The 14,810-nt window shown below is 43.0% G+C and overlaps 1 protein-coding gene across 2 annotated transcripts in view; it reads right to left on the bottom strand.

Annotated features, from left to right (window-relative positions):
- Positions 1-14,810, bottom strand: part of LOC117767516 (netrin receptor UNC5C-like) — a 197,732-nt gene that overhangs the window by 68,939 nt on the left and 113,983 nt on the right. For both annotated transcript variants that reach the window (XM_034595243.1, XM_034595242.1), the window contains exon 4: positions 1,506-1,609. In XM_034595243.1, the coding sequence (XP_034451134.1) occupies positions 1,506-1,609 (104 nt within the window). The remainder of the gene's footprint in view (positions 1-1,505; positions 1,610-14,810) is intronic.

The following is a 14,810-nucleotide window of genomic DNA, read 5'->3' on the forward strand; positions in this document are numbered from 1 at the left end:
TGTTATTCCCCACTACTCTTCCTTCTGTCTCATTCTGCCCCACACTCATCTCTTCCTCCCACCACACACACACACACTCTCTCCCTCACTTTATATGCTGGTCCATCGCAGTGCCTCCCTCTCTGTCTCGCCCCCCCCCCCCCCCCCCCCCCCCCTGCTTCCCCTCTCAGGGGAGCCATGTACTTAAGGTGCAATTGAAAACAACTATCAAACCCTAAGGAGGGAAACCTGATTTAGAGACACCTTATCCGGTAGCGCAGGCTCCTCTGAGCGCTCTGCTGCTGCTGCCGCTGCTCCTGTTCCCCCGTTGACCGACTAAATGAAATTTTGTCTTTTTTATCCATTCGGGAATGCAGCCAGACGAGTCCGGCAGAGTAAAGATCTGAACTGTAAATGACGTTCTGTGCTGTAGTTAGGGCCCTGGAGGAGTGGATGTGACACGTGTGGCTGCTCTAGTGGATGTTTACTGTGCCACGAGCGCATACGTAACATTTAAATGTGCTCACAATCTACTTGGGGGGATATCATCTTACATTAAAGGGGTTTGGTGTTGTGACATTGTGCATATGTATATCGTGAGTGTGATTAATTATTATCTGTATATACTAGCATATGTGCTAAATCCCTGAACCAAGGTGTCCTTGAGCAAGGCAGGCAAATTACGATCACGTTTTGTTACCTTTTTAACTCCAACTGTTTTCCCCTCTGTTCATTTTGCCGCCTATAAGCTAATGTAAAGGAACGCTGCTGCATTTTTCCGTCCTTTGTAGGAAAGCAGGCAAATCCAGGTACGCAGTGAGAGCGAGGAGTGGAAATGTGAAATAACTGGAATATGGGCTAACCCTCCGCTGTCACTGAGATTCCTTCGTGAAACTTGTGCTGCATCTCAAATTGGCTCTCTGGGGACATTTAAATCTAAGTTTAAACTTTGGATCAGTGTTACCTCAGCGCAGACGAGCTTTCAAGCAACTGTCAGTCAAAACAGGATCCAGGCTGATTTCGCTGCCTGAGACAACTCAACACGAACATTGTTGTGCAACGTGAAACGACTGCTCAGATTTCTGTAAATGCTTTTTTCAAAACAAGACAAATAGGGTTGATTCTTCTTATAGCTTCTAGATATTAGGTCTTTAAAGTTTTGATAAATAATATTCGTATAATTTAAAAGGCCATTTAAATAAACCTGTCAAAGGGGTCAGGATAGATTCTTATTCAACTCACCCTTCACTCACGATCCCATCAAACCACTCTGTTCTGCTGTCTGCCATCCACAGTTCCAGGCAATTTCAAAAAGTGTCAAATCTGTATTAACTGTATTTTCTGTCACACTTTCAACTTATTTCCACTTCATGATTTTTGGATTTTTAATTCCCTTTTTTATTTTTTTTAGATCCCCTTCAGTCACTCCCTGGTTTCGTTCAGCACGAGCAGACACGTCTCATAATCTCACATCTTACTTTGCCTTCACCTTAGGTGGTGGAGGTTAACGATAATGTTGCACGTACCTCAGCAGCTGGTATGCCCCCCGGAGGACGACACTGCAACAGCACCTCCTGCTCCAGAGATACTTCCTTACCCAGGGGTTCCTGTTCAAACGACTTCTTCAAGTCTGAGGGAGAGAGACAAGGACAGGTTATAATGTGAATCAGGGAGCACATGACAACCTCAACCATCTAAATCGTTTTTTGGCAATTTTGAAAAAAAGATTAGCACCTTAAAAGGGAGACAAGTAATTCTGGGGGTAAATATATTACTTGACAACACACAGATTGTATATACAATGCTTTTTATTGTTCTTATGGTTGTATTTTTGAGGGTCGTTGAGTCAATCCCAGCTGATATTGGGCGAGAGGCGGGGTTTAGAGGAATCTGAGGTACCGGTAGAAAACCCACACAGACAAGGGCAACATGAAAACTCAACCTATCTGAACTGGCAACCTTCCTTATGTCAGGCAACCCTGCTACCCACTGCACCACTGTGCCGCCTCGCAGGTCATTCAGCTCCTGCAAAGCTTTGCACACATCTCAGCCACATCGTCCATTAAAGACCACAAAGACCCTGCAGCATGAATCGACCAACCAATCAAACTTTATTTCCATAGCACCTTTCGTGCAGGTCGGTGCAGTTTAAAGTGCTTCACATATGATTTACAATATGATAATAAGACAGACATAAGAAGAAGAGCAAGAAACTAAAATAAAATAAAATAATAAAATACAGTTAAACGGAGGTTGAGATATAAGATAAATAGTCAGAGGTATAGGAACCAGTTTAACCACCAGGACAGATCTTAGTTCACCTTTTGCAGTAGCAACACTTTAGCCAACTTCTCTGCTTTTAAGATCTTTGAAAATCATGTAAAGTTGATGGAGTTCATCTCATGTGCCTAGAATCCCCTGCCACGTTCTGCTGCAGCCACGTTCTGCTGCAGCCGACTCTGCCACGGGATCCATGCTGGATCACCTGTCTTTTGAGTATTGACCTGTTTGAGGCACCTTCTCTGTTCGTCTCTCAGAGCAATTACTTCATTCCGTCTAAGAACATTTGTATTAAATCATTAAAACTATTCCCATCCCTGCTCCTGTGTTCAGTTCTTAGAATCCAGTTGCACTTAGGAAACCTAACAACTGTTATGACGTGGTCGTGAAAAGTCAGCTTGGCTAACTCCTGGAAACACTCACATGAGAGCGGTGAGGACCAAATCACTGAAGATGAGCACTTGAATATTAACAGGTAAAATACATGTGCTCATATTTGTGTATATTTTATTCTTTCATCTCCAAACCCCAGGAAACATGACACACAACAGCAACGACAATAATTACATCCAAAGAGGGAAAATTCACAATTAGAGGCCAATGTGTGTGGGTGGCCATTTTGCAAAACATCCTGTGACTCAGCAGCTATGGAGACTATTTTGGAGATGGCGTCATGTCATTGTAAACCGGGCATCCTTACCTCATTTGCACTGAAACAACGACACATAACGCAGTAATTATGGAGTTGGTGGTTGAAGTCAGCCATGCATATGTTGACTTGTCCCCCTGTGCTGTCTCTTAGAGATCTCTTAGAGATGTACACAACAAGGAAAAACACTTAGCTGTATATTCTTAGAGTCAACTAATGCTCACGCAGGGGTAGCACACGCACACACACACACACACACACACACACACACACACACACACACACACACACACCTGATCAAGCTATTAATCGCTTTACCTGCTTCTATCACTAAACACAGGCAGCTTTGTTGCTTTCTTTCCTGCCCCTCGATCACTACGCACGATATTTAACCCCGCTCTCGTTCCATATAGGGTTGCCAGAGTTCGGGGATCTCGAGCGGGCCAAAGACAATAAATGATTCACACTAATGGTCCACATGCTGTGATAAATGACAGCATTACAAAGCAGCATGGAATGCACTGCCATTTCCTTCGCTGAACGTTTCAACGAGGGGGCTTAGCTGTACTCATTTTGAGGAGGAAAAAAAAGAAAAAAATCGCTCACAGTAGCAGACTTTAAGACAATTAGCCCCGACATTTAAATAAGAACAACACGAGATGCGAAAGACAAAGTGAAAATAAAAAGGGGGGGTAGGTTGGTGGAGAGAAGGCGTAAAATGATGTGAAAGAAAACACAAAAAGTAATGCTTGTGGGTGGATGGATGAAGGGATGGATGGAGGGAGAGTTTTGTTTAACTGATCATTACAGTGAATAGAAAAATTGCACTGCGAATTTTGTTTCTCTCACAGTCACTCCTTCCCACATCGCTCGACACAAAGGACGCCATTGTCTTCATTGAGAGCCTCAAAAGAGACGAGTCTTCGGCAGTTCATGTTGAGCACAGTTGCTTTCACTGGGCTATTTCATAACATTTCTGCCAGTCTCCCTCCGTAATGAGTTCCAATCAGACACTAATCTTCTGTCTTTCAGCTTAACCTTGTCCTTCTCTAGTATGATTGATTTTTATTTATTGGATATATTCAAAAAACAGTATTCACTGCTTTTCCTCTTGTCTGCTGCCTCACAGTAGGAGCCTATCAGTATATTGGCAGCTGAGCTGATGTTCAAATAAGTGATAAAATAGGTCTGCCACAGAAAAAAACGAACATAAAACAAACTGAAATTTGAGAGGGCTGGCAGGACCTAACAGGTGACTTTATTTATGGTGCTGATCACATGGTGCGATGGATTTCTATATAAGAACATATGGGCGAGAGAAAGAAAAGTACAACATATGTATTGGAGGGTATGTTCTGATTTCTTCTAACTTTTAGGACGACTAATCCCCCGAAAACTGTTTGCGAAACTCTATTTTGTATCCAATTGGAATCAGCTTCATATTTTTATACTAGTGTCTGTAAGATTGAATCAAGAACTGAGAGTTGGTTGCACACGGTCATACATCTATTACATGGTGGAGAAAAAACAGTGGGTGTTATTTCAGTATGAATATTTATGACTGCATGTGCATACAAGAAAAGATACATTTTTACGCGTTGTAAATGGATGATTAAGCATCAAACATTACAAATGAAAATAATGTCAAGTGAGGTTAATGAATAACACATTACAAAGTGATGTATGTATTATAAAATGATATCTAGTGGTTTAATGATAACACAGCATTCATTTCAAAATGCCAATGACACAACTTTCGGGCTGTTTTAATTGAATCTGGCTCAAATAGATGTAAAATAAACTTTTTACCTTTGAAAAGGACTTTTTTAGTTTGTGAAGGGTGGCTGCTGCGATGGACGACAAATCCTCTATCCCCTGTCCTTTGGTTTTAAAACCATACAGAAAACTTTCATAGGAGGGCACAGTGTGTGTGTTTGTGTGTGTGTGTGTGTGTGTTTGTGTCTGTGTGTGTGCGCTTTATCCTTGTGTCCTTTTCCTCCCCTGGCTCCCAGGTGTACTCTTAATCACCTTATCTGTCAGCTGTGGTGCACTATTTGTGGACACACACAGACACAGACACTCACTAGACCGAGCGTTTTTTAAAGCTGAACTGGTCAACTCCATGAGTCACTCCCCCGGTGTTTCATCAGGACAGTCACCTCACAGTGGCTTACAGGCAGAGGGGGGGCAGAGTGAGAGGTGAAATGGGAGGCGGGGGGGGGCAGAGGAAAGGTAAGGGAAGTCGAGACGGCAGATGGGGGTCTGGAAGATGAGAGGCAGAAAAAGAGGAGGAGAAGGAGAAGTTGGCAGCGAGGCCAGTTACTCTTTCTAAACCCATTAAGACCAGATGCAACACACTGCAAGTTTCTCAGGACTTTATGCGACGGATGCACGTTGCCCTGTGAAGCTGGATGAGATGGACGCATGTTCTATATGAGGTCATTTTTGAGACATGTGACTGATGACATGTATCGTGATTCACTGAAAGTCACAAGTTGACAACCTGAGCCGGAGAATGGACACCAAAGTAGAGCAAAGAACAACAATGAAGACAACTCGGCCACAGACTTCAACGTGTGTCTGTTGACCTTCAAGTCTCCTTCAAGTAAATCATTTGAAAGCTTAAACTTTCAGCTTTTACTGACCATCGTTGCCTTTGACCTAATGGTCATTAACTTAAAAAAATAGACCTGAGCTGAAAATGTTGTTAAATATGCTTCATCCTTCCAAACGTATCCATTTTCAAAGGGAAATATTTTTTACTTAACGTCTCTATCTTCTTCAGAGGCTGATAAATAAAGGTTTCAGTGAATAGTCACTTTTTTGTCAGAAAACCTTCAGGTTTAAGGTCGTTGCTGCTTTATTTTGAGAGCACCTTTGGTCTTAATGGGTTAAAACCAAAACCACCTGCTGCTCTGCTTTATTAAAGTTGTTTTTTAGTGTCTGACACACTCTCAATATCAAACCATTCAATAGAAGCTCATGTCAGTGACTCAAGCTTAGCGCTCTCAAAAGCAGCAATCCATCAAACCCAGCGGCCATCAATCTGGCTGTGATTGCATCTCTTTTATCAAGATACCAGTCTCATCGTAAAAGAAAGGGAGGAGATAATATGTGTTTCACTTAGAAAAGTTTTAAAAGCTGGAATCCGGTCTTTTGATCAAGAATGCAGAATTTAAAATCTGAATTTGTAACCATGAACCATTCACATCAAATTATATTTTTTTTAAATGTTGTGGAAATTAAGGAACATTTCTCTACAAATTCCCATCTAAAAAATAATTTCACTGGTTTCCAACAAGTTGGAAGTTACAGCTTTCGACATGCAGATTCTACTTTATGCAAATGTTGTCTTACAACATAGTGCTTGTAGGGCAGCAGTGGCTCAGGTGGTAGAGCAGGCCGTCCACTAAGCAGATAGTCTGTGGTTCAATCCCCAGGCACCTCTGGTTTGTCCTTGGGACGGAACCCCAAATTGCCCCTGATGACTGTGCAGTATGTGAATGGTGACAGACCAGACAAGCGCAATATGAAAAGAGCATATTAACAGTTCTTTTGTTGATTTTGATCCCATTGAAGCTGGGCATGACTTGAGGGCAGATCTGGAATGCCAACATCAATCCCTCTTTTGAGCTGTTGTCATTGATGAACTGCAACGTTTCGGTAACATGTTGCAAAGAGAATATGTTGTATGTAAATAACAAACCATCAGGATGATGAGCTGCAGACTGCAGAGAGTTTAAAGACAGCTGGATTCCATATGTGTGAACAAGGTGTTTGAGAAGATCCTGCTGTCTGCTCTCCAGCGATACACAGCTGACAAAGCTTTTAAGATCCCAGAATTCTCCAGAACGACTCCTCACCTAAACGATGAGGTTTAATTTCATGCAGTATAAATCTACTCATTATCAGATTCCATTTGTGCAGATATATTGGTTAAGAGAGTTATGTGAGGACACAGTATTGCTGGGGCTGAATGATATCTTCATAATGCAGTCGATCCCTGTGGGGGATGACAGCCTGAACAGAGCATGATGGTTCATTATGGGAGTAATCACCCGAAGCTTTAGCCCTAAATCCACCACATGGCTACCCACACTAGGCACAGACACACACGTACATGGGCAGATACTGAGAGACAAAGAGAGAACGGTAGAGACACAGAAGATGTTGTCATAGCGATGACAACACACTGATGAGGTGTAGACAAACACAAACACAGAGAGAGAGAGAGAGAGAGAGAGAGAGAGAGAGAGAGAGAGAGACACAACACAACCACATCACAAAATGGTAAAATACTCACAGTGGGACTGAAACAAAAAACAGACTCGCACACAAAACGGCAAATAAACAACCAGCGACACAAGAAGAGAATGAGGGAGTGATTGAGGGATGTGAGACACATTTTCTTATGCCAGCAGAGTCCACGAACAATTTCCTGGTCTTAATTAGTAAGGGAGATGCTGAAATGAGGAGTTGGCTCTGAGAGTTGATTTCCATAAAGATTGAGAATGAAATTAAAGGAGATTAAAGCAAACTGCTCAGGGGGAATGAACACACACACACACACACACACACACACACACAGAGCGAAATTGGGGGTCTATGAGAGATGCAATTTTGCCAGTTTGGTAGCCAGTGAAGTGTGTGAGCCAGTGTGTGTGTGAAGGGTATGTGACATTGTGTTCAGGGCAGCAGGGGAGCACATATTCACGTCAACGGAAGGTGTGTGTTTCCGCGCATGTGTGCAAATATGTGCCCGAGGGAAATATGTGCACAGGAGAGGAGGAACAGCTGTGTCACATCAATTCACACTGACCCCACTTCACTCCCAGACTGCAGATGACACTATCCAGCTTCAAAAAGAAGCACTGAGAGATTCACTGAGCAACTTTTTTTGGGGGGGAAGAATCACAACCGAGCTGAAAAGTACAGAGGGCGACCTTGTAAAATGTGTTCTTCACTGAGAACTCCTTATATGTATGTTAAAGCTGTGTAAGCATCTATTCATGACAAAACTTATTTCTCTTTCTCTCTCTCTCCGCCTCCTCCTCCTCCTCCTCCTCCTCCTCCTCCTCCTCCTCTGCCTCTCAAACTTCTTCCACCGCTCAGCTAAAACTGTTATTATGTTTGTGGTTATATATATATTTTTATTCTTTGCCTCGGGCACCTCAACACAAGCACATTTCAGAGCAATTATCCAAAATGGGTGTCTCTGCCTGCATGCTGCCCATGCCAAATCATAACAGTTTCCCCTGGTGGAGCTGCCGGAGCAGTACAGAGCAAAGTGAGATGCGCTTGGGAAGAAGAAAGTAGCGAGGAAGGAGCTGTGCTTTAGTCTCAGAGAGGATCATTTGGACATCCAATTTCCCACACAATGGCAGAGCAATGAAAACAATCAGACCCCTGCCACAGAAAAACAAACCAAATGATGTGAGTGATAAAGATACAATTTAATAAACCAACAGGGAAATGTAAATGGATTTGTAATTAACAGCAAAATGTATTAAATGATAAAAAAATCAAGGACTTTACATCCACTGGACGAGGGTGTGTATCCAAACAGTGTTTAATGTCAGTGCTGTACCAGTGGATGGTCGGGTACTCACTACGTCAGTCTTTGGCCACTCATACAGACGTCTTCCAAGGCCAGCGTAACATCAGGAAAATGGAAGAAGTGAAGGGAGAGGGTGACCTCAAGTGTCACAGTAATTCTCAGTGTGGTTATATAGGGAGTCATTTTCTCTGAGTGACTTTAAGGGAGTCTCTTTCCACTCAGACCAGTTCTTTCACTGCTCTCTCCCCCCTGTCATTTCAACACTTCACAACCTGTGATCAGCTCTACACGTCAGATGAGGTCTTTCCATCCACAGTCAAGTAAACAACCCCATCCTCTGACATGGCTGTGGCACTCTGGAGCGCAACACTTACGGCAGATCGTCTTTTTAAAAAATTGTTGTTAAGGACCAAAAATGGCTAAAGGACCTGTCTACAATAAAGTACATGATGGGTAAATTAGAAAGGAGGCATGTTACTTCACTCTGAGATGGAGTCTGACTAATGAAAAGTCTTTATTATTTCATTATTTAAATAAATGATATGATCTTATGAAATTATATTATCTATACATATTTATCTATAATATAAGTATCTTATGAAAACGTTATGTAACGTTATTGTTTCATGTACTCTATTTTATTACATTTATCTTTTTCAAAGACTTTTTTTATATTTGACCTCAACATTGTATTTGGTTCCAGGAGACGTTTCAGTGGCCTCATGAAAAACCGAGACGACCCTTTCTGCCTCTCTGAGAGTGCGTCCTTTATTTCTCTGTAAAATCAATATGATTAATTATGTACGGGAACAAACCTATGTGGGGGGGGGGGGGGGGGGGTCAAATAGATTATATATTTGTCATAGTTGGACTTGAGAAAAGTGACTTATGTTTCACATCAATAAAACCAGTGCTGTAGCTACACCTAGAGCAGTCTGAAATCTGGTAAAACGCTCAGTGGCTTAAAGCAATAATTAGCCATCATAAACACACAAACACACACACACACACACACACACACACACACACACACACACACACACACACACACACACATGCACACACACACAGACACACACACACACAGACACACACACAGGTTTTCACTACAAAAATGTATATTCATTATTTGTGACCATCATGACGTCGCTCTCAAAGCCAGAAACCAGGAGACTGTGTAGATTATGTCATCCAGAGAAAAACACTGGAGGTTTTGCTCCCAGTGTTTTGCAGAAGTGTCAGACTGAGAGTATCTCAACAGCACAGACTTTCTGTTCACATCTGTTATGGATCGTTTGCAATAACACAAGTGCTACTGTTTATTTCATGTGGAAAAGAAGGTTGAATGTTACTTGGACGGTGGTCGTTGTGCCGATTGGGTTTCTGAGCTGCTGAGTTTCATACCAGTAAGGCTGGATAACCCTCTGCAGTTGTTTTCAGTTGCTGGGTTACACACTCGAGCTGACTGGACTGCCTGACTAAAACTGTTTATTTTTGGCTTGAATGTTTTGGGGGGGGGGTTTTGGGGGGGGGGGGTCTGGGTCTACATACAAGTTTAAGTCTAAATGAGTGTGTGAGAGTTTGGATTTAATCAAATTAAAATCACTGTTGAGCCTTGTTTTGCTCGGTGTAATTCGTCCATGACTGAAGGAAAACATAAGTGCATGCAGCTGAGACGTCGGCATCATAAACAAAACACGAGAACTTCACTAACAGACATTTTCCAAATGACACACGTAGCTGCTCAGGTTGCTGTTTCCCAGAGTGTCTGGACACATGATTGCTGTGTACACATGTCTCGGCCCACGGTGGCAGAACAAATTGCCATCATCTGAAATTTGGGTCTGTGTGTGTGTGTGTGTGTGTGTGTGTGTGTGTGTGTGTGTGTGTGTGTGTGTGTGTGTGTGTGTGAATGTGTGTGTTTATACTTGTACTTCGCCTTTGTGAGGACCTGTCTGACTATTAGACCTCACAGAATAAGGACAGTGAAGACGTTTTGGCTGGTCCTCACTGGAGTTAGGTATATACTTTGGACCATTCGATACTGGTGCTAAAGTGATACTTATTAAATGGTACCATGCTTATATGTTGCTAGAACAAATACCCTCAGTACAAAACAATGGTCCACGATGAGAGCACCTTTTTTTATTGCTGAGACAAATTGGAAGTTGAATTTTGACGTCCTTGGTATGGGGGCAACGCAAGAGCATCCCTCTGCTTTCAAATGTATCCCGTGTGTTGACAGGTGCTTCAGTGGATTTGTTCCTTCCTCCTCGCAAACATCAAGGTGCATACTGCCACCAACTCTGCCAGCTGTTGCTCAAAGGACCCGGCAGCAGCAGCTCTCGGCTCAGATAGACGGCATGTCCTGGTGTTAGAATCCTTTCACATCAAGTACCGAAGCACTTTGGATCCTGCAGCTGCCACCAGAGTTAAATGCTATGTTAACTTGACATCTGCGGTGATGGCTATGATGCCTGTGAGCAGGGCGAATACTTTGGTACATAGCTCAGGCACCCAAAATAAGGCACTACCATTTACATTGGGATTTGATCGGGTAGGTACTGGCTGTGTATCAGATCTCAGTACCCTACTCCTCACACCTTTAAAGAGCTGTTCAGGGTTAAAACGAGGTTCAGGTCTGGTGTTCAGCTAAGGGTTGAAGTTAGGGATTTATTTGTGATGTTAAAGGTTAGGGAGTTAGGGAATGTATCATGGCAATTAGTATCTTCACTTAGATAGAAAAACAGTGTGTGTTTCTGTGTGTGTGTGTGTGTGTGTGTGTGTGTGTGTGTGTGTGTGTGTGTGTGTGTGTGTGTGTGTGTGTGTGTGTGTGTGTGTGTTTGTGTGTGCCCATGTGACCTTGACATTGTGCTAATCCACGGAAGGAGAAAGACTTGACCCGAGAGCTACGGGGCCAAAGAGCTCGACTGACACTGCATGCACATTTGTGTGTATGTGTGTGTCTGTGTTTCCCTTAACCCGGCGTACGTGCCTGCAATGCTGTGCATGACTGAGCGTGTGAATGTGCGCCTGTGTTTGTCTCACCTGCTTTATAAACTTGAATTAAGCTGCCAGCAGCTCCCATAACTCAGCTAAAGTGCCCTGCTCCAAAAGACCAAAAAATCACTCAGAGATTTAATATCCCTGATTGCGCGTGTGACACTTTAACAGCCACAACACTGATTATCATTATGCAGCTACAAAACCGCTCTTTAGTTACTGCCTTGAATTGTTAATTCCACAGTTATTAAAACAGCCTGAAGATGCCGGAGAATGAGGAAGACAGAGGCAGAAAAAGAGTGTGAGTGACAGAGTGAAACAATAAACACATGGCGAGCAAAGGGAGAGAAAACAGGGGGAGGATACAATGCGAGGGGAAATAAGAAAAATGAGTGGGAAGAGGAGATGGGTATGCGGGAGAGAAATGCTGAATTGCTATTGCACTGTGCGGTGGAAAAGACACTTTGCTCAGCAAGCTCGAGCTGCCAGGAAGCATTTTAATCACAACGGCAGATCCAAATAGGAGCCGAATGCAGGGTAGGTCAGGAGGTTGGGTCGATTTGAAGTAAAAGGTTATCGAAAGAGGGGGCTGAGTGTAATCAGATCTGGTTAAGGGAAAAATCACTGTTATAACAGAAAGAGAGAATGTGAAGGACGGAGGGACAGACAAAGTCAGAGGGAAAACACACACGGCACGGGAAATCGAAATGAGAGAGATCTGAAGAGAAAGGGGGTGAAGGAAAAGAGGGGCTGGGTTTCTATCATCTCTCTCTCGCCTCATATCTATTGGAGCCTTCGATATTTCTCAGAGGCATCCTCCATCACCGTCCCTCTACCTCCAGCAGAGGTCTGACGTGTGTGAAATACTCCATACTGTGTGTGTGTGAAATACATGAAGAGTATTGGAAAATGAGAAAAGATGGGTAGCATGCTTCTTCTCTTTCGCTTTTAAGATTTATTTTGGTTTAGAAAACTGTTTACTGAAAACTACTTAAAAAAGTGGGCAGCCCCCGAACAGTCCAAAATATAATAATAAGTTATTATAAACAGAGGGAGCAGAAGAAAATGGATTTGTGGTGCACTACTTGAGTGTTATTATGAGAAGCACTGTCACCGCCCCACGGCAAGTAGGTCCCGAGTTCAAATTCAGATTCAGCCGGGGTCTTCCTGTGCAGAATTTGCATGTTCTCCCTGTGTTTGCAAGGGTTTTCTCCGACGTGTAGATTGACGATAGATTAACTCTTGTGCACGACTGTTAAATAATAAGTGGTAAGTTAATGGATGGATTATCATCATTAAATATTTGTAAATGAGAGTGATAAAGAATTGGTAAAACCAGTAAGCACAGTGGCAGCTGATGTACATGCTAAACGCTGGTATTATATGATGATATTTGTGGCAGGTATACTGTAATTCATGATGTGAAGCAGACACACTTATTGTGCCTCTCTCATACACACACACAGACACACACACACACACACACACACACACACACACACACACACACACACACACACACACACACACACACACACACACACACACACACACACACACACACACACACACACTATGCACCTATACACTCAGGCATATACCCTCACATGTCACCTATACTGATGCAAATGTTTGTCACTGAACAATGTGGCTCTCAGCGCTCACCGTGCATTTCTGTATCAGAGCCATTCACATGCACATGTTTGCCTCAGAGAGCCTGAGGAGCCGGTGTGCGCACACTTGCCTGCATCTGTCTCTCAGCAGGTATCAGCGCAAACGTTAGCCAAGAACAGCACATTACCCAGGTTTCATTGCACCCCGAGGAGGGCCTGTTCCAGTCGAGGATGTTATTAGCAGGACATTTCTGACTGTGTCACTCTCTGACGGACAGAAACACATCCTGCACGTAGCAAAGCAGCAGAGAGGAGTGATGCTTTGTTCCAAATTCAAATGGTCTTCAGAGCTCACGAGCAAAATGAAAAGAGACTGCTGCTGTGCTGTTGCCACATTACCATGATCATGCACTGTACTGCAAAGTGTACAGGCTTGAATCTGCTGTTTGTATACAGATGCACTGGTGTATATTTACTATGTTTAAATTATATTGTGCAGGTTTGTTTTACATATCATATAAAAAAAATGATATTGTGCATAAACCTACTACGATCAATCAAATACATAAAATCACATGTTTAAGTCAGTAAGTAAATAAACTAAGCAACAGAGCCCGACACACGTGAAAATATGAAACATATTTACAGCCAAATAAAATAACCTGGAGTGAAAAACAAGGGTAAACATGATGGATTTCCCTCTGCAGAACAAATAAGACCAACCTGGGAGAATAACCTCTCCAGGGTGTGCGTCTGTTCGAGCGATCTTGTCAGTTAAAGTTACGAAGAGGATCTGTGCAGTTTGTTGTGTGTCTATACTGAAAGGACTCTATCAAAGCCCCCAGTCGACCTTTTACGAGCTCACTCAGGCAGAGCCGCACCGTCAGAAGACGGGTAACCTGGAGAGGTGGGGTCGCGCTTGTATTGGCACATTATTTCTTCTCTGCTTGACCTTTCTCTAACCTGAGCACTCAGACAGGTCCCCGTTGTCTCATATTGACCAGAGCACTGATGCTCGGAAAAAAATCTACTGTTGTGGTTTCAATTCTCCAGCCAGCGAGAGGAGCTCTGAAAGAACAATTCATTCTGTTATGTGAAGCTAACGTTGAAAGAACGAACAAGGCTGTCTGGGTGATTCCTATCAAACATCTCAACTCCCTCGCCGCGCGGCCGCTGCCGAGCTGTCAACTGAGCGTCATTCACAGCAGCATCCAACTTTTGTCTTCCCCCCTGACTGCTGCTGGGGTCTGGCAATCCTAAAACCATTTCTCCATGTGATCACTGCTAGAGTGATATTGAGCCTGGTTGGGTTTGGTCTGGCCCGCGGTCTTTCTGTGACCTTATAGTCAGACTCCCACTTGTCTTATTAAATTCTTCACCAGACCATAACAGGAAGCTAGTGATGGTTGACTGAAGTCACAGGGCAACGTTTCGGCTTTGTAAAGTTCCCCACCATTTATCCTTCAGTGTAAAACAAGGCTCTGCCCAAGGACACGTTTATTTCCTGTGAGTCTCAAGTGTTGAAATGCATGATAATGTGCCATTATGAAGCCAAACAGACAGTATCCTTTCCTTATTGTTCATTAACTACAACCTCAATGCCCATTCAGTGAGTTCTGCACAGTAGTTTATATTTTTAGTGGCAGATTCTGATTACAAGATTGAAGTTGTGTACCATGGGCATATTGAATTCACAGGAAACACACTCACTTATTACATTTGTATCAGC

The sequence above is a fragment of the Hippoglossus hippoglossus genome, chromosome 9, assembly GCF_009819705.1.
Source record: "Hippoglossus hippoglossus isolate fHipHip1 chromosome 9, fHipHip1.pri, whole genome shotgun sequence".
Lineage (NCBI taxonomy): Eukaryota > Metazoa > Chordata > Actinopteri > Pleuronectiformes > Pleuronectidae > Hippoglossus > Hippoglossus hippoglossus.